Raw genomic sequence first — 20,465 nt, forward strand, 5'->3', positions numbered from 1 at the left:
GCACTGCTGGAATTCATCAAGGCCCCTTTGACAGTACCTTCCAAACCTGCGACTTCTACCACTAGAAGGACAAGGGCAGCAGACACACAGGAATGCCACCATCTAGAAGTTCCTCTCCAAGTCACTCAACATCCTGACTTGGAAATATATCACTGTTCCTTCACTGTTGCTGGGGCAAAATCCTGGAACTCCCTCCCTAACAGCACTGTGGGCGTACCTACACCACATGGACTGCAGCGGTTCAAGAAGGCAGCTCAGCACTACCTTCTCAAGGGGCAATTAGGGATGGACAATAAATGCTGGGCCCAGCCAGCGAAGCCACATCCTGTGAATTAATTTTTAAAAACTCTGTATCTAACCCGGTGTTGTACCTGCCCTGGGAGTGATTTATGTTCAACTCTCCTATTCAGTGAGGATGAAGCCATGTACCTGTGAAGCTACCAGATCAGAGGAGCCCAAGCCTGTTCCTGGACCTGTCCTCCAAAGGCTGATCTTAAGATATGTGTTTCTGCCCTTGTGCATTCTACAGTGACTTGCTTGTGTGCAAACTGGATTCTGAGCTCCACTTGCCTGCTGAGTGAGCATTTGTCTCTCTCAAAGTTGGCAGTGGAGCCAATGCATGGATTTTGCAAGTGACTTATCAGTGAATCAAGAATGACAACAGCTTGCATTTGTGTAGCACCTTAATGTAGCAAAAGTTGAAATGTACTTCAGAAGAGCGAGAATGAGCAAATGTTAACACCAATGAGCCAGTCAAGGTGATAGTTTGCAGATGACCAGGTTTTAAGGATTGTTTTGAAGTAGGAGGGAAATGTGGCATGATTTCAGGAGGGAATTTAAGAGTTTAGGATCTCGGCAGTTGCAAAAACAGCTGTGAATGGTGAAGCTTTTAAAATTGGGGCTGCGCAAGAGGCTAGCAATGAAACAGCACAGAGATCCTGGAGGGTTGTAGGGGCTGGAGGAAGTTCCAGGGACAGTGGGGTGAGGCCATGAATGAATTTAGAAACAAGAATGAGAGTTTTCAAATGGAGGCAGGCGTTGCTGGACCAGGATTGAGGATAGTCTGCAAGCACGGAATTTCAGCTGTTTGATGGGACAATATACAGAGAGCGTTACTCCTCCATATCTAACCTATGCTGTACCTTCCATAAACGTTGGGCTAATGGGAATGTCACTCTGCATGTAGCTCACACTTGATATGTCTGTCAGATCCAGTAATACACTTCGCAGTGAGTATAATCAGTGAATATATTCAAAAGCTCCAAGAAAGAATGGATCATGGTAATGCTGGGCAGGGTCAGATTTTTTAAATTATTTTTCAGGATGTAAGTGCTTTGGAAAGGCCTGCATTTGTTGCCATCCCTAATTGCCCTGGAGAAGGTAGTGCTGAACTGTATTTTTGAACCAGTTCAGCCCACCTGGTGTAGATGCACCGACAGTGCGGTTAGGGGGGGAGGGAGTTCCAGGATTTTGAACCAGCGACAGTGAAGGAACAGCAATATATTTCCAAGTCAGAACGGTGTGTGGCTTGGAGGGGCACTTGGAGGTGTTGGTCTTCCCATGTGTCTCCTACCCTTGTCCTTCTAGGTGGTAGAGGCCGTGGCTTTGGACGTAACTGTTGAAGAAGCCTTGGGGGTAGGACCGTCGGTGGTTCATGGGCCTTTTTCCCTGCCTCAGTGGTCCACAGGTGGAATTTTTTGAGAGCCACTGAATTTAGCTGAAGTTGGATGGAAAGATAGGTCCAGAACTACAGGCCAAATTTGGTTTAACTTTGGTGGTGGGGAATCTTTTAGAAACAATAATTCGGGACAAAATAAATTGTCACATAAACAAATGCAGCTTAATTAAGGAAAGCCAGTATGGATTTCTTGAAGGAAAATCGTGTTTAACTAACTTGCTGGGGTTTTTTTGAAGAGGTAACAGAGGGGTTGATGAGGGAAATGCTGTTGATGTGGTGTACATGGACTTCCAAAAGACATTTGATACAGTGCTGTGCAACGGGCTTGTGCACAAAGTTATAGCTCAAGAATAAAAGGGACAGTAGCAGCAACATGGATTCAAAATTAGCTGAGTGGCTGGAAACAGAGAGTAATGGTCAATGGATGTTTATTGGGCTAGAGGAAGGTTTGTGGTGGATCAATGTTGGGACCCTTGCTTTTCCTGTTTTATATTTGTGTCTGCTTGCCTGGATGAGTGCAGCTTCTACAACACTGAAGAAGCTTGACGCTGTCCAGGACAAAGCAGCCTGCTTGATTGGCACCACATCCACAAACATTCACTCTCTCTACCACTTTTATGACAGTCGGGTTTAATGGGTCATTTTCAGGCTGGCAACCTGTAACTAATGGAGTGCTCCAGGTATCAGTGCTGGGGCCTCAACTATTTACCATCTGTATTAATGGCATGGATATACCAAGAAAGGTAGGAAAGTAAGTTGTGAAGATAAAACAGGGAGTCTACAAATTTACCACCTTGTTTCCTACTTCACACTAGTGGCTGTAGAATTCAAAATTCATTGGCTCTAAAGCACTTTGAACCATGCAGTGCCCTTAAAAGGCGCCATATAAGGGCAAGTTTTTTTTCAACAGGAAAATACTGTGGATGCTGGAAATCTGAAATAAAAATAGAAAATGTTGGGAACACGCAAAAGGTCTATGGCGAGAAACAGAGCTAATTAACTGTTTATTTCTTTTCTTTGTCTGCAACAGTTAGTCAAACAACAAACTATCACCCATTGAGAGAGCGCAGTGAAAGGGGACCATTTGGTCCAACAGTAGGTTGGACACAGGGTGTGGAGTCTGAGAAATATGTTTTGCCTTGATCACCCAGAGCAAGCTAGAACAATAGAACTGGAACAACAGTGCAAATAAAGTTGGGTTGAAGACAAAAACAAAAATACCTGGAAAAACTCAGCAGGTCTGACAGCACCTGCAGAGAGGAACACAGTTAACGTTTCGAGTCCATATGACTCTTCAACAGAACTAAGTAAAAATAGAAGAGAGGTGAAATATAAGCTGGTTTAACTGGGGGTGGGTGGGACAAGTAGAGCTGGATAGAGGGCCAGTGATAGGTGGAGAAAACCAAAAGATGTCACAGACAAAAGGACAAAGAGGTGTTGAAGCTGGTGATATTATCTAAGGAATGTGCCAATCAAGGGTAGAAAGCAGGACAAGCAAGGTACAGATAGCCCTATTGGGGGTGGGTTGGGGTGAAGGAATCTAAAAAGGCTAAAAGGTAGCCGCCGATGCTGCCAGACCTGCTGAGTTTTTCCAGGTAATTCTGTTTTTGTTAGAGATAAAACAATGGATGGAAATACATTTAAAAATAATGGAAATAGGTGGGAAAAGAAAAATATATATAAATTATTGGGAAAAGGGGGATCGGAAAGGGGGTGGGGATGGAGCAGAGAGTTCATGATCTAAAGTTGTTGAACTCAATATTCAAAAATTGGTTGAAGGGTGGCTGCCGCACAGGTTGCCGGGAATTGTAGTTTGGGAGCTGGATGCGTAGTGGGAGATTGCGCACCTTCTCTTGGCACATGCGCAGGGGGAGACCGCAGACCCGCTCCCGGCACATGCGCAGTGGGAGACCGCAGACGGGAGGCCTCGGGACTCAGGCTCGGAGATGGCGGCGAATCCACCGGCCGCGGAAAGCGGCTCCTCCCGCCGCTGCCTGGCCACCCAGTACTTCAATGAGGAGGAGAATAACGCGATGGAGAGCCTGACAACCAGCGAGCGGGTGAGGGGGCGGAAAAGGAAAGGGATGGAGAGGGGGGAAAGGGTGAGGACAGAGGAGAGCGGGGGAGGGGGTGGAGGGAGTAGAGAGGAGAGAGAGGGGGAAGGGGGGGTAGAGAGGGGGAAGGGGGGGGTAGAGAGGGGAGGGGGAGGGGGGAGAGAGGGGAGGGGGAGAGAGGGGAGGGGGGAGGGGAGGGGGGTAGAGGGGGGAGGGGAGGGGGTAGAGGGGGAGGGGGTAGAGGGGGAGGGGAGGAGGGGGTAAGGGGGGTATGGGGAAGGGGGTAGAGGGGAGGAGGACAGGGTAGGGGAGGACGGGGTGGTGGGTAGAGGGGAGGGGAGGAGGGGGGAAGGGGGGTATGGGGAAGGGGGTAGAGGGGAGGAGGACAGGGTAGGGGAGGACGGGGTAGAGAGGGGGTAGAGGAGGAGGGGGGGGTTGGGGGTTTAGAGGTGGGTAGGGGTGTAGAGAGCTTTGGCAGGGGGTAGTTAGTAGAACTGGGGTAGGAGTGGGGTTGGAGGGAGTAGAGGAGGAGGGGGGGTTAGAGAGGAGGGGGTAAAGAAGGGAAGGGGTGTTGGGGGTTTAGAGGTGGGTAGTGGTGTAGAGAGGGGTGGCAGTGGGGGTAGGGAGTAGAAATGGGGGTAGGAGTGCGGTTGGGGGTATAGAGGGGGGAGGTGGGGAAAGTAAAGATTGAATGGGACAGGAGAAGGTGAAAAGTATACAGGGAAAGGGTAGAAAGGAAGAGTAATGGGGCAATAGGAATGGGGTGGGGCAAAGGGTGGAGGAAAGTGGGAGGAAAATGGGGCACAGTAAACAGCGTAGAGGCAGAAAGGGTTGAGGAAGGAGCTGGAGTGATGGCGTTGAGTATGTGGAGCGTCATGGGGAAAGGCTAGAAGGTGGTTGGGGGCCGGGGTGGGGAACAGCAAGGGGAGAAACAACTTGTATTTGCCTGTAATGTAATAAAACATCCCAAGGTGCTTAATAGGAGCATTATAAAACAAATTTGACACTGAGTCTCATGAGGGGATCGTTGGTCAGCTGATCAAAAGCTTGGTCAAAGAGGTAGGCTTTAAGGAGGTTCTTAAAGGAGGAAAGTGGGATAGAGAGGTATAAGGAAAAATAAGGTCAGAAATGGGGATGTTCGCTGATGATTGCACAATGTTCAGCACCATTCGCGACTCTCAGATACTGAAGCAGTCCATGTCCAAATGCAGCAAGACCTGGACAATATCCAGGCTTGGGCTGACAAGTGGCAGGCAGTGACCATCTCCAGCAAGAGGGAGTCTAACCATCGCCCCTTGACATTCAGCGGCATTACCATCGCTGAATCCCCCACTATCAAAATCCTTGGGTGGGTGGCTTACCATTGACCAGAAACTGAACTAGGGACTAGCCATATAAATACTGTGGTTACAAGAGCAGGTCAGAGGCTGGGAATCCTGTGATGAGTAACTTGACCTGCTGATTTATCAATCTTGTAACCATTTTAAACACTTTAATTGGATCAGCCCCAACATGAAAGAGCCAATTTTATGCATCCTGGCCTTAAGTACTGATTGTAATAATATGAAGTGTGTTTACAAGGTGGCAGCGCACTGTTATTCATGGAGACTGACTGCAGAATAACTGGTTCGTTTTGTGTTGTAGGTGGTGGATCTGTTGAATCAGGCGGCACTCATCGCCACGGATAACAAGATCAGCATTCTCAAACAGGTCGGTAGTGCAGGGAGACTGCCAATGTGATCCATAGACTTTTATTGTAACCTATATTAGTGGAGCGCCGGTAGCATTGCTTGTGGTTAGTCGGCCGAAATGCTTTATGACGGTGGTTCTCAAACTCTTTCGCCTGCTTAGGTGTGGGTAGAAGACCCCATGGACCGCTGCACGGTTCTACCCCGCTGCCTGCTAGAATGACTCTGGTTTTCGTAAGACAGCGACGTGGTGGTGCCTGGTTCCAAGCCAGAGAGCTCCAATCTCACGTTGGGCTCCACATTCAGTCGGTTCCTCTTTGTATCGGCCCCACCAGGTCGAAAATCCAATCATGCCGTTGTATATTGTAACAGTAACATAAATCTTGCTTGTAAAACTGTATTGCTGTTGCATGAGCTTATAACGATTTATGCGGAAATCATTGTGTGCGTCATGCAAGTGGTGGGGCTGAGGGAGTGTGTTCTCGTATGGCCTGTGGGTGAATATATGTAGCTTCTGGCATATCCACATACAGGGTCCTGTCCTTTGCAGGCGGAAGGAGCATGTCCAACTAAACAAAAGCTTGGGGGAACAGCCATTCCCTGGTTCATTCCCCATGGCAATGTCTTGAACAGAGTCGGCCTGCCTGGTTTGAATTTGAACGAAAGCTTGGTAGTTACCTCATTGCTGATGCATTCTTCATGGCAACGCTTCCAGCAATTAGAGTGCACTTGCCAACCAATCAGTGCCTCTTCTCATGCAGTATAAATTGTTGTTCCCTTTGCTATTGGTATTCTTGTGAACTGTCCTGATGAGTGCAAGGCGAAAAGCTTTGACGGCATGTCTCTTTTGACATCTTCTAGGTTAGCCTCTAGTCCTTTTCCAGAAAGAGAGAGACCCCTAGTCTACTCAAACTTGCTTTATCTGTATAACCTTCCAGTTCCGGTATCATTCTTGTGAATCTTTTTCAACCTTCCCCAATGCCTCTAATCCTTTTTTAAAAAAATCCTTTGATAGGATCTGACTCTTGCTGGCAGGGCCAGTGTTTGTTGCCCATCTCTAAATGCTCTTGAACTTGGTGGCTTTTGTTAGGCCGTTTCAGAGGGCAGTTCAGAGCCAACCATATTGCTGTGGATCTGATTTCACATGTAGGCCAGACAAGTAAGGACAGCAGATTTCCTTATCTAAAGGAAGGACATTAGTGAATCAGTTGGGTTTTTCGACAGTCAGTGATAGTTTCACGGTCACCATTACAGAGGCGAGCTTTCAATCTCAGATGTTGTTAATTGCATTTAAATTCCACCAGCTACAATGGTGGGATTTGAACCATGAGCCCCAGAGCATTATTTTGGGTCTCTGGATTACTAGTCCAGTGACATTACTGCTACGCCACCATCTCCCTCTATCCTTTTTTCAAATGATGAAGACAACAACGGTTCACAGTACTCAAAAGTGTAATGGGTTCAGTAGCTCTGTTACATATAGCATCTGGAAGATTATTCCCATTGACCTCCCTGTCCTCCACTGCTTGCACACAGTGTTGGATTCTGTATTTTATTCCAGTCCTTGTTTGTTGCCTCCACAGGTTCAGGAGCTGATTTTGAATAAGGATCCCACACTGCTCGACAACTTTCTGGATGTGAGTAAACTGGCAGAGCAGCATTCTTTTGCCTCCTCAGTGCAGCATTAACAACTGTGATGTTGGAACATAGCCATGAGTAACGCAGGCTTCCCTGGCTGATGGAGCGCAGTGAGAGCTGAGCCCTGCGATGACGTTGTGTAAATCCTTATCTGGTACCTGGCGTTGCATTCACTCCTGATTATTGAAGTAACCATCCTTTGGCCTGTGAACCTTAAACTGTGAACCATCCCAGCAGATGGCTGGTTTTGAATGTAGGACTTGCATTTATATATCACCTTTCATGACCTCAGGATGTCCCAAAGCCCTTTACAGCCAGCGAATTACCTTAGAAGCATAGTCAGTGTTGCAGTTTAGGTAACGTGGCAGCCATTTTGCACACAGCAAGTTCCCACAAAGAGCAGTGTGATAGTGACCAGGTGATCTGCTTGAGTGATGTTGGTTGAGACACAAATATTGGCCAGCAGCTGCTTGTCACCTTTAAAACAACGCTGTGGGATATTTTGCATCCAGTGGGGAGAGTGGACAGGGCCTCGGTTTGACGGCACTCCCTCAGTGCCCGCGCTGGGAGTGTCAGCCTGGATTTTGTGCATATATGTCCGAAAGGAGACCTTCAGCTCACAGCCTTGTGACTGGAGAGGTCGACCCACTGCCCCATGGTCGACGGCTAAATCCAGTATCTTGTCACTAACACAAAAAGCTATTTGTAATCCTACCACAACCGCACCCCCCCACCCCCCAGTTGCTGTTTTAATGGAAAGAAAGCCTTGCATTTCTAGAGTGCCTTTTACGATATTGATGCTTTACAGCCAATCAAGTAATTTTGAAGTGTTGTAATGGAGGAAACTGACCAATCTTATTCTTTGCAGGAAATTATTGCCTTTCAGTCGGATAAATCTGTCGACGTCCGTAAGTTTGTGATTGGATTCATGGAGGAGGCGAGGTTAGTATTCTTTTTTTGATTGCCTCTTTCCTCATGGGAAGCACTGTTTTCTCTTGTTCCCAACGTCATTTCCGTTATTCCTTCATCTTCCCCCTCCTAGTAAGCGGGATAATGAGCTGCTGCCGAAGTTAATCGCCAACCTCAACATGCTGCTAAAGAATGAGAATGTCAATGTGGTGAAGAAGGTTATCTTGACCATGACCCAGCTGTACAAGGTGGCTCTCCAGGTAGGTGGCATGCATGCCCTGAATGTGAGAGGGCATAGTGTTTATCCCATACAAAAACAGAATTACCTGGAAAAACTCAGCAGGTCTGGCAGCATTGGCGGAGAAGAAAAGAGTTGATGTTTCGAGTCCTCATGATCCTTCGACAGAACTGAGTGAATCCAAGAAAGGGGTGAAATATAAGCTGGTTTAAGGTGCATGTGTTGGGTGGGGGTCCCATAGTTCAGTCACCCAGTATGAAGTTGCCACCCCATAGAAGGGTATACATAGTAAATGGTAGGATACTGAGAAGTGTAGAGGCACAGAAGAACCTTGGCGTGCGTGTCCACATATCCTGAAGGCAGATAATGTGGTTAAGAATGCTTATGTTTACTTTCCTTTGTTAGTTCTGGTGGGGATATGGTGGTGTAGTGGTAATGTCACTGGACTTGTAATCCAGAGCCCCCAGACTTGGGTTCAAATCCCACCACAGCTGGTGGAATTTGAATTCAATTAATAAAATCTGGAGTTGAAAACTAGTCCATGAAGCAATCATTGATTGTCATTAAATCCCATCTGGCTCACTAATGCCATTTAGGGAAGGAAATCTGCCATCCTTGCCTAGTCTGGACTGGCCTACATGTGACTCCAGATCCACAAGCCACTCAGTTCAAGGGCAGTTAGGGATGGGCAACAAACGCTGGCCGTGCCAGTGATGCCCACATAGTATTAAAAAGAATGCACTAGAACTGTATCAAACAGTTTGGGCCACAAGCTAGAGTTCGGTTCACCACATGACTAGAGAGAGAGATTTTCGATACTAATGCTAGGAATGGAGAATTTTAGCTATATGCAAATATTTGAAAGGCTGTGTTTGTTTTCTTTGGAACAGAGGAGCCTGAGGAGAGATTTATCTGAGGTGTATAAAATTGAAGTGTCTGGATAGAATGGATAGGGACAGCCTATTTCCCTTAGCGGAGAGTGACATAGATTTAAAATATTGCTGAAAAAATAGACATGCTGTCAAAGCTTTTCATCTTGTACTCTTCCCTGGTTCATTCCCCTTGACCAATCGAAGTCAACCTGCCAGATTTGAATTTAAACGAAAGCTTGGCAGCTAACAGTTCCCTGGGGCATTCTCCATGCCAATGACTTTACCAATCAGAGTCCACTTGCCAACCACTCTGCACTGTTTTCCCAAGCAGTATGAATTGTTGTTCCCCTTACAAGTGGTATTCTTGCGAATTGTCTTGATGAGTGCAAGCCGAAAAGCTTTGACAGCATGTCGCTTTTTTCAGCAATAGTTAAGTTTTGTACTGCCAGAGGAATATTAAATTTAAAATAATTGGTAGACAGATTAGAGATGGTTTTACCAAAGAGTGTGGTTGGGGTTCTGAAACTCACTTCCTGAAAGGATGGTGGAGGCAGAAACCCTCCATTGTATTTAAAATAACTTGGATATACCCTTAGAGTGCCATAACCTACAAGAGATTGGATTAGGCTGGATACTGGTAGCTGTTTTCTCAGCTGGTCCAGACGGTGGGCTGACTGATGTCCTCTGTGCTATAACTTTCTGATTCTGTGTGTTATAAAAAGCCAACAACTTGTGCATTTATCTAGCACCTTTAATGTGAGACATTTTACAAGGTGCTTCACATATTTGATAGAGGTGTGCAAAGTCATGATGAGGTTTTGATAAGTGGAATGCGCTGCCTGAAAGGGTGGTGGAAGAAGATTCAATATTAACAAAGATTTAAGGTATAGATTTAATGTAAGAGGCAGGAGTTTTAGAGGGGATTTGAGGATAAAATTCTTCACCCAGAGGGTGGCTGTAATCTGGAACACACTGCCTGAAGGGGTGGTAGAGGCAGGAACCCTCACAACATTTAAGAAGTACTTAGATGAGCACTTGAAACACCTTGGCATACAGCGCTACAGACCAAGTGCTGGAAAATGAGTAGACAGCTGCTTGATGGCCATCATGGACACGATGGGCCGAAGGGCCTGTTTCTGTGCTGTATAACTCTATGATCACCAGATGTGCAAATACCCTGTTGTTTTTTCCTATGCAAGTTTTAACCTGTGGTTTTTTTCTTTTCTCAGTGGATGGTGAAGTCACGGGTTATCAGTGAAATACAGGAGGCATGTTGGGACATGGTTAGCAACATGCAGGATGATATTGTGTTGATGCTGGACTCTGACAATGATGGAATCCGCACTCATGCCATTAAATTCATCGAGAGTTTGATTATCACGCTGTCGCCTCGCACCCCAGATTCAGATGTCCCCAAACGGCAGGAGAATGATATTAGCCTGGATCGTATTGTGAAGGATCACTCTTACATCAATGCCAGTGGGTATCCAGCAGAACAGGTTGTTACTGATTATAAAACAATCAGTCAGGGGCTAGAATAATGATCTCACTGTGGATTCAAACCATCTACTCTTTAAATGGTGTGCGTGGAATTTTTTGGGTTGGATATGAGGCCAGATCCAGAGGATGGGAGCTCAGTGGTGTATTCTACCCTTGTCTGTTGTTTGGTTGAGCACAGAAGAGGGTTGACTGGGTAATGTAGGGTTTAGAATTGGAGTGTGTGGCGGCGGCACTAACAGCTGGGGCTTTTGTGTGGATTATGTAGAATGAACAACACAGAAATTGGCTATTCCGGTCCAGGCAGTCCACTCCACGTTTATGCTCCTCTTGAGTCTCCTATCCTTCCTTAACTAACTGTCAACGTAACCCTTTATTCCCTTCTCCCTTGTCTACTTATCTAGCTTCTCCTTAAATGCACTGAACCATTCACCTCAACTGCTTTCAGTGGTAATGAGTTCCGCATTCTCACCATTACCTGAGTACTGAGGTCCCTATTTGATTTCTTGATGGCTGCTTTACAATGATGGCCTCTAGTTTTGTTCTTTCCCTGCAAGTGGAAACACTCTGTGTCTATCCTTTCAAAATATTTCATAATTTTAAAGACTTCGCTTAGGTCACCCCTCAGCCTTCCCCTTTCAAGAGAAAAGGGACCCTGTCCATTCATCCTTTCCTATAGGTATAAACTCACAGTTCTGTATCATCCTTTCCTTACACTTTCCAATACTTTTATATCCTTTTTATAATTTGGCAAGCCAGAATGGCACATATACTCCAAATGTGGTCTAACAGAGGTTTGATACATGTTCCGCAAAGCTGCTTAATTCTTCAATTCTATCCCTGGAAAAAGTAAGTCCTGTTGCTTGGTTTGTTTTTGCTGCAGCCTTATCGACCTGCAGTGCAAACTCTTACTGATTTTTGTATTTAACTCTCAGATTCCTTCCCTGCTGGACCCCCATTTAGATTTGCTTTTTCCAAGTAATATGTGAACTCCTTATTTTCCTTACCAAAATCAATGTATCAGAAGAAGGTGCATTGAATAAAATCTTACAGCTCAGCAGGAGGCCATTCAGCCACCTTGTACTCCTGCTGGCTCTTTGGAAGACCTATCCCATTAGCGCCGCTCTCTCTCTGTCCTCTTTCCCCTTCAGGTAACTTGCCAATTCACTTTTCAAAGTTACTGTTGAATCTGCTTCACCTGGTTTTCAGGCATTGCAGTGAACACCATGATCTGTTGCATTTAAAAAAAAATCCTAGTTTTCCTCCCCCGCAGCCCCCCTCCCCTGCCCCCCAGCCAGCCCAGCCCGCCCAGTTCCTTTTACCGATTCTCTACCTGGCATTTGTGACCCTGTCTTGGGTAGCAGATAAAATTATCTCCCAAAGAAGCAGCATTCAGCGGGGTGCAGGGGGGTGGGGGGAAGGGAGGCATTCATCCACCATATACAGAAGAGGAACGCCACCCTGGCACTTTAACCCCTGGATTTCAACACCGGAAATTCACACTTCGAAATTTGGAAGTTTGCAAAAGAAACATATATGATGTGCAGGGTTACAGGGAGAAGGCGGGGGGAATGGCACTAGATGAATTGCTCATGCGGGGAGTCAGTGCAGGCGTGATGGGCTGAATGGCCTGTTAATGTCTCAATGAAGTGCATGCTCTAGTTGTGAGAACAGCTGTTACTAATTGGGAAAAGGCTGGGGCATTATTCTTAAGTATATATAAGAACCAGTTTCCCCCCTGTGCAGGGAATAGGAAAAGGAAGTCTCTGTTCTCTGGGTTATGTGAATAAGCCTATATTAAGGGAAGACTGGCTCCAGATTCCTCCTTTGCTCAGTGAGTGAGCAGCGAATTATAACATGGCCTCTTTCTGTGTTGTAACAGCTCTATGATACGACCAGCCTCCCAACCCTGGAGCTGTCTGCCGAGCATGGTAGTATTGCTGATACTTTGTAATCATCTTTTCTAGGCAGTCTTCAGGAAGAGGGTAAAATGGCGCTGGAACAACTCCTGAAATTCATGGTACATCCTGCCATTTCCAGTATCAACCTGACCGCCGCGTTGGGCTCTTTGGCCACCATTGCGAGACAACGCCCCATGTACATGTCTGAGGTCATCCAAGCATATGAGACCCTTCACGGTGAGGACATTGACAGAAAGAAGGACTCGCAGATGTATAGCACTTTTCATGATCTTAGGATATTCCAAAGAGGTTTATAGCCAAGTGCTGGTAAATGGGGTTAGGTAGGTTTCTCACGTGTCGGTGCAGACTCGAAGGGCCTCTTCTGCGCTGTGATTCTGTGATAGCCAATGGAGTGCTTCTGAAGTACAGTCACTGTTTTATCATAGGCAACGTGACAGCCAATTTGCACCCAACAAGTTCCCACAAGCAGGCAATATGACAATGACTGGATATTTTTTTAAGTGATATTGATTAAAGGATGAACTTTGGCCAGGACACCAGGGAGAACTCCCCTGCTGTTGTTCAGATAGCATCATGTAATCTTTCGTATCTATCTGGTAGAGCAATCAGGGCCTTGGTGTAATGTCTCATTGGAAAGACGGTGCCTCTGACTGTGCAGCTCTCCCTCAGTGCTGCACTGGAGCGCCTGCCGAGATTATGAGGTGGGACTTGAACCCACCGCCTGACTGTGAGGTGAGCTGCACACTTGGCCACAACTCACTAAGTTCAAAGGGCTCAACTTCCACGTATTTATTGGGGAAATTCAACGAGAACCCAGGTTCAAACTTATGCTAGGCTTTCATGGATTTTCTCTTCAAAGTCAAATTTACCAAAGTGTGTGTTTGTTAATTTTGCTCATGTCTTTTGTCGATTAGTGTTTCTCCCTTTATTTTCACGACCTCATGACTCACTAGTTAGGAATATTTGATGGTATTTTTTTTGCCGCTTTGCCACCTGCCCATCTCTGATCTGTGCTGGCTGCCTCCGAACCAGCTCCAGCCCATTCAAATTTGGCACTTACTGGGCTGGTGGATTCACATGCCTAGAACAGTCATCCTCAGTCGGGGGTCCTCAGAGACCCTCTCGGAGTCTGCGGCTCAGGGCTGGCCTTGCAGGTGGGCTTCTGCCCAGGGCACTGTGGTCAAGAGCAAGCAAGTGAACAGCGGCCCGAGGTGAGCTCTGCTCCCATCACCTTCCTGCTCTCACCCTGCTCCTGCTAATCTCTCGACGCCCTCCATCTGGTTTCTGAATGGGGCTTCCCAGGGTGGATGCCGAGAGGGTCTTTCCACTGACTGGAGAATCTAAAACACTGGGGGCAGCAGTCGAGGGATAAGGGAACGATCACTTAGGACTGAGGCAAGAAGACATTTCTTCTCTCAAAGGGTTATAAATCCTTGGAATCCTCTACCCCAGAGCGTTGTGGATGCTCCATTGTGAGGCTAAAGAGGCAGATTTTTGGTGTCTCGGGGGGGGGGAAACGAGGGATATGGGGAGCGGGTGCGAAAGTGGAGTTAAAGCCCAAGATCAGCCATGATTGTATTGGATGACAGAGCTCCTGTTTCCCCCTGGTCTCCTGCTGCCCCCCCCTCCCTTGGGGCTCCAGATTTACCCCCCCGCCCCCAATCTACCCGGGGCTTCTGCTCCCCTCAGCTTCTGCTTTCCTGCCCCCCACCCAATGCTATGAGGATATAGCAGGGATATCCATGGATAAACAGACAGTGCAGTGAGAGGCAGGTGCATGCGTTTCACTACTTTTGTATGGATAAATACTCGCCTCCTTAAAAAAGGCAGTTAGAACATTCTTTACATTCAGCATTGTCACATTATGAGCATTATATCGTGTTATAATTTAGACGCACTGTCCATTTGAAAAGAGTCGTTCAGCCAAAATAGTTTGAGAACCACTGGCCTAGAAGATGAGCAAGTGCAGTTGCAGAAAGCTTGTCCAGTGAGCTGTGTTCTCACGGTTGTGAGGTAGAGCTTGGACTCTCGTCAACCCCAGCAGCCGTCGCCTTTCTCACGCCCTCTTTTTGATTTCAGCCAACCTGCCCCCGACGCTGGCCAAATCCCAGGTCAGCAGTGTGCGGAAGAACTTGAAGCTGCACCTGCTGAGCGTGCTGAAGCACCCGTCCTCCTTCGAGTTCCACGCCCAGATCACCACCCTGCTCCTGGACCTCGGCACGCAGCAGCAGGAGATTGCCCGCAACATGCCAAACCTGAAGGATGTGAGGAAACGGCACCGAGAGGAGGCTGACCAGGGCATGAAGAAAATCAAGATCGGTAAGAAAGCTGTTTGACAGCGGAGCACCTCAACATGCAACATGATGCACCTCCGCAGCAATGGCCCCATCATGGAATGTGGGGGCGGGGGGGAAAAACCAGTTGGAATCATTGGTGCATCCTGTAATGGCAGGCTGATTCCTATTGAGGCATTGCCAGTTATCATGACTGACTTCCAGTTTAAAAAAATCATAAATCCAATCAGCAGCATCTCCCTTCCTTCAAGGGTAAAGTTTCTTCTTCGTCATTGTCCTTTTTAACCCGCCACCCTTCAGACCTGAGCTTAATTTTGTGGTTAAAAGCAAAAATACTGCGCTTTCTGAAATAAAAACAGAAAGTGCTGGAAAAACTCAGGCCTGGTAGCATCTATGGAGACGGAAGCAGAGTTACCGTTCCGAGTCCAATGTGACTCGAATATGTTCTGAAGAGTCATATTGGACTCGATCCTGTATGAGTCTTCTGAGGAAGAGCCATACGGACTGGAAACGTTAACTCTGTTTCTCTCTCCACAGATGCTGCCAGACCGGCTGAGTTTTTCTCGGCACTGTTTTTAAATTTTGCAATTTCTGGTTTACCCCCCAGTCTTTTAGCCGAGCCTGACACGAAAGCAAAATCCTGCAGATGCTCCAGGACAGAAATAAAAGCTGGAAATGCTCAGCACGCCTCGCAGTGTCTGTGGAGAGAGAAACAGTGTTAACGTTTCAGAACTGTTCACCGGTCCTGGGGAAAGTTAGAAATGGAAAAGGAACTAAAGGCAAGACCTGTGTTGGGGGTGGAAGACAGGACAGATTAAATGGCGGAAGAGCCGCTGGCGCAGGGCCAAAGGGAGTGGTAACGGGACAAGAAACAGACAGTGGGTCCGGCGGAGGTGTGCTTGGCAGAATAATGAACAGCTGTAGCCCGAAAGCAAATACAAGGGTAAAACTGAAACCTGCAAAGACAAAGGAAACAAAACAGGGACAGGGGTTTACGGTCTGAAATTGTTGAACTCCCATGTTAAGTGCCTAATTGAAAGATACGGTGCTTTTTCCTTAAAAGTTCTGCTGAGCTTCATTGGGACACTGGAGCCTGGGTTACGTGTTCAAGTCTCTGGAGTGAGAATTGAACCTACAGTCTCACAGGTGAAAAGGGGCTGCCGACTGAGACACTGCCGACTGTTGCTTTTTGTCTGGGTGGCTAAGTGCTGTGCCTGTTGACTGATGTGCCTTCTCCTGACAGAGCCGCTGGGCGAGGATGAAGACGACAAGGATCTCGAACAAGCAGCTGCTTCTACATCTAAGCCGTCTTCGTCCCAGAGCACGCAGTCTGCCATTGACGTCACAGCCCAGTTTCTAATGCCACTGCTTTTGCCGGAGAATGTGGCGAACCTGGTGAGTTCCAGATTGACCCGACCGTGGTGGCTGAAACTGTGTTCGTCCTGGGTTGTTTGGTTCCCGTGGAGCGTTGCGTGAGCTAACGCACTGTCAAACCCTCTCTGTTCCCTTTAGGAGAATCTTGTTGGAAAGGGCGCCGTGTATTTGTTCCTCTGTGCTATATGATTCATATTTTGCGGCTCTGAACGTGGGAGCTATTCAACTATGGCAGGACTCGGGATTTGAATGGGTGATAATTACAGAATGGCCACAGGAGGAAAGACATTCAACACATAAGAGCATGAGAAATAAGAGGAGTTGAGTCTGCTCCGCCTTTCAGTACTATCATGGCTGATCTTTGGCTTCAACTCCTTTTTCCCACTCACTGACCATAACCCCAGATTCCCTGAGAGACCAAAAATCTATCTCAGCCTCAAACATATTCAATGATGGAGCGTTTGCAACCCTCTGGAGTAGAACCTTCCAAAGACTTGCAATCCTTTAAGTGAAGAAATGTCTCCCCATCTCAGTTCGAAATGCTCGTCTCCTTAGCCTGAGACTGTCCCTGTGTTCTAGCTTCCCATCTTGGCTTGTCGTAGATGTACTACCAAGGATGAAACTAGAAAGAGAGATTACTTAAATTTGAGTTGTATGCCTTGTAGGTTAGGAAATTAAGGGGTGATTTGATCAAAGTTTTCGAGGTATTATGAGCAGATAGAAACTACTTCTGCTGGTTGGGGAGTCTAGGACTAGGAAGCATAGCCTAAAAATTAGCGCCAGACCCTTTAGGATTGAAGTTAAGAAACATGTCTACATACAAAAGTTGTGGGGGGGTGGGGGAAGTGGTGGGAGGGGTGGGTAAATGTTTGAACTGTCTTTCCACAAGTGGCAATTAATTTTAAAGCTGAGGCTGCTGGATTCTTGTTAACCAAAAGGAAATGGGGCAAAAGCTGGTATAGGTTGCAGATTAGCCATAACCTCATTGAATGGGGGAGCAGGTTTGCAGGGCTATGTGGCTTTGTCCTGTTCCTATGCCCCTGAGACCCTCTCGCTATTACAGTCTTCAACTGTATGTGTCAAGGAGGAGGATATCGGGGAGGAGCTAGACCCTGAATTGGTTAAAAGTGAGAGGAGAGATATTTTGGTAGTTAAAGCGTTAAGAGAAGTTAATTAAGCTGAAGGACAGAGTGACAAGTTACACAAAAGGATCCTTTGGGAATTGGGCGAAGAAATAGCGGAGGCCCTAGGAAATATATTTTGGGGGTTTATTTAGTGGATGAGGACTGGAGAGTGACCAATGTAATATTTTCATAAAGGAAGACGGAGCTAGTTTAACATTTTTGGGAAAGTACATTTTGTAACCTTTAACAGGGAAATTACTAAACATTCAAGTGAGATGTGTTGCCCAAGCATTTCATCTTCCACTCATCAGGGCAAATGCAAGAATGCCAAATTTCAAACCGTCACAACAATTTATACTACAGGAGAAAAGGGTGCTGATTGGTTGGCAAGCTGACTCCGGCCAAGGCGTTGTCATAGAGAAAACAACAGGGAACTACAGGCTCCCGGGTAATTCAAAAAAGGCATAAAGCTTGAACAGATTCCTTTTGTTTGCAGAGAATGGGTCCTTGCATGTGAATGTATGTCACTTCTAGCAAGTATAAATGAGCCATGTTATGAACCCGACTGGTTATCTTAATAGGATGTCAGTGTAGCTATTCGCGTGGGATTGTTGAGCAAGTGACACCCAATCGTGGAATCACATCTAACAGTAGCCGTTTTATTTTGGGCTTTTGCGAGTGCTGACTGGCAGAGCGTAACTGTACTGTGCCTATTGTGAACAATTGAAGGAACATGCCATTAGGAAAGTGAATGGAATACAGGGTTTAATGGCAAGAGGTGTAGAGTTGGATGTAATGGTAGGTTTCTATAAAACATTTGTAAAGCCTCAGCTGGAGTACTGAATGCAGTACTGGGCCCTATGCTATTGGAAGGTTGTTGAGACCATGGAAGACAGAATAGCATGGACTCATTAAGGTGTTGGGTATACTAGGGTATGAGAATAAGCAAAACGCAAAGAAAGACTGGAAAAATTGGCACGTCTTTTCATTAAAACTGATAAAATGAAGGAAGATTTCCAGAGATGTTTAAAAATAAGGAATGGCACAGAATCTATAGAGACAGACTTCCAGTGGTTCAGGTGCTTAAGACGAGATACAAGAAGAAATGGAAGAGATTTAGGAAAGAAACCTGGAGAAATCTTTTTACACAGATGATGTAATGCTGTGAAATGTACTGCTGGAGTTGGTGATTCAGGCAGTTATCATTTCTGCACTTAAGAATGTTCTATGTTAAAGGGGCTGTGTTGCTGGTTGTTGGTGGAAGCGAATGGGGATGGAGCAACAACGTTGGATGGGGAGTACTATTGTGCGGATGGTAATGCTAGCACAGAGTGGTTGGGCTGAATGGTCTGTTTCTGTTGGAACCTCTGTGCAATATCCCTGTGGGGCTACAGATTTTTCAGGTGCAGTGATGGCTACTTGCAGTGTGAGATCATGCGGTGAGCTTACCTTCTGTGTCTGTTTCAGGTTTTGATCAGCATGGTGTACCTCCCAGATGTGATGCCAGCCTCCTTTCAGGCCACCTACACACCAGTAGAGTCAGCAGGAACAGACGCTCAGATAAAACACTTAGCCCGACTCATGGCCACGCAGATGACATCAGCAGGACTTGGACCAGGTAATGTGGAAAAGTCGGGGCCTGTCGGATAGATCAGCATGAGTTTGTCCGCACTAATCCAGATGTGGGTTTTATCCCTGTCTGATGTTTTCCGATTCCCACTTCCACTGGCTGGGGTTGGAGGTTGACATGGCTGGTGCATTTGACAGGAACCTGTAGCATGTGTCTGCATACAAGATAAAACCTCCCATCAGCAACTGGGGAAGTCTTTCATTAGCCAAAACACTTTCTCCCATTAATCCTGCCCGCTGCTAGCTATTGATCATTTAATACACCACCTGAAATTTGCTTTCATAAAGGTGTACTACGACCATCACTAAGAGGGCCCTGTACACCATTAACATAGATTCAGGTTAGTGGCTTGTTTTTTTAGATTCCAGTTGAGATATACCATCACTGAGAAGGACACAGAGCGTTAAGAGGCAGCATGTTGTTTCTCCTGTGCCCCTGAAACTTACTTTGCAATGACTGCATTCTGTTCTGGATATCTTTTGTTATTTCTCATTGGGTTCAGGTACTCTCATGACCCCAAATCTTCCTGTGTTTATCTCCTGTTGTTCCAGTAACATGCTGCTATGGGCCTGCAAAGTGCTTGGCAGTGCACAGTCAAACCGTGAGGTGCTGCTGCTCTATCAGTAGGCAATACAGGAGTATGGACAGAGGAGGGAGTGCACGGACCACAAACACTGCAGTGCCACTCAGGCAGAAATCATTCCTTTAAATCATTTTTGATTTTGGGTCTAGACGATTATTTATGTAAATTGCAGTAAGGATAACAATTTGGGGATGTTTCCTCAAGAAGTCATCAAGTGGGGCAAAAAGAAAGATTTGTATTTATATAGCACCTCAAGGTGCTCCAAAATGCTTTATAATAAAGGAGGTGCTTTTTTGAAGTTTAGTTAGTGTTGTAATACAGGAAGTGTGGCAAACAATTTATGCACAGCAAGATTCCACCAACCACATTAGGAAACACCACCTGATAACCTGCTTTTAGTGATGTTGGTTTTGAGAGATACGCATTGGCCAGAACTCCAGGGAGAATCCTACTGCTGTTTGAAGTAATGCCATGGGATCTGTAACGTCCACCTGAGAGGACAGATGGAACCTGTTTAGTGTCTCCTCTGTAAGGAGGCACCTCTGACAGCACAGTACTCCCTATCATTATTTCACTGGAGTGTCAGCCTGGAATTTGTGCTCGAGGCTGGGCGAGCAGTAGAAATGGCCAGGCTTTTGTGGCAGCGCTGACTGGATTAATTTGGAGGGTAAGTGACAGCCTTTTGGGTGGTTTTGGAGTTTGAGGGGGTGGCTGCTCTCATTGTCCGCCTGTTTTTCCCTCAGGAGTTGACCAGATGAAGTTCCAGTCAGATGACGACCTGAAACACGGGAAAGATGTTAAAAGTGAGGGATTGGTTATCAAACGGCGGTACTCCACGCTGAGGCAAGGCCAGGCAATCTCTGTTGTCGGAGCACCTTTTACACAACCCACAAAGGAAGAGGAACTGCAAGCAAAGCGCCGTGCGGAACCCATTTTGCAATCAAACCAGTCAAGGTAGGTGGTC

At 46.5% G+C, this 20,465-nt stretch overlaps 1 protein-coding gene across 4 annotated transcripts in view; it reads left to right on the plus strand.

Annotated features, from left to right (window-relative positions):
- The first annotated feature begins 3,589 nt into the window (after positions 1 to 3,589).
- Positions 3,590 to 20,465, plus strand: part of sympk (symplekin) — a 41,738-nt gene continuing 24,862 nt past the window's right edge. For all 4 annotated transcript variants that reach the window (XM_041179437.1, XM_041179438.1, XM_041179439.1 and 1 more), the window contains exons 1-11: positions 3,590 to 3,738; positions 5,377 to 5,442; positions 7,004 to 7,057; positions 7,927 to 8,000; positions 8,101 to 8,227; positions 10,307 to 10,556; positions 12,542 to 12,712; positions 14,576 to 14,815; positions 16,034 to 16,185; positions 18,756 to 18,906; positions 20,245 to 20,455. In XM_041179437.1, the coding sequence (XP_041035371.1) occupies positions 3,625 to 3,738; positions 5,377 to 5,442; positions 7,004 to 7,057; positions 7,927 to 8,000; positions 8,101 to 8,227; positions 10,307 to 10,556; positions 12,542 to 12,712; positions 14,576 to 14,815; positions 16,034 to 16,185; positions 18,756 to 18,906; positions 20,245 to 20,455 (1,610 nt within the window). In that variant the 5' untranslated portion in view covers positions 3,590 to 3,624. The remainder of the gene's footprint in view (positions 3,739 to 5,376; positions 5,443 to 7,003; positions 7,058 to 7,926; positions 8,001 to 8,100; positions 8,228 to 10,306; positions 10,557 to 12,541; positions 12,713 to 14,575; positions 14,816 to 16,033; positions 16,186 to 18,755; positions 18,907 to 20,244; positions 20,456 to 20,465) is intronic.

This window comes from Carcharodon carcharias, chromosome 34 (assembly GCF_017639515.1).
Source record: "Carcharodon carcharias isolate sCarCar2 chromosome 34, sCarCar2.pri, whole genome shotgun sequence".
Classification (NCBI taxonomy): domain Eukaryota; kingdom Metazoa; phylum Chordata; class Chondrichthyes; order Lamniformes; family Lamnidae; genus Carcharodon; species Carcharodon carcharias.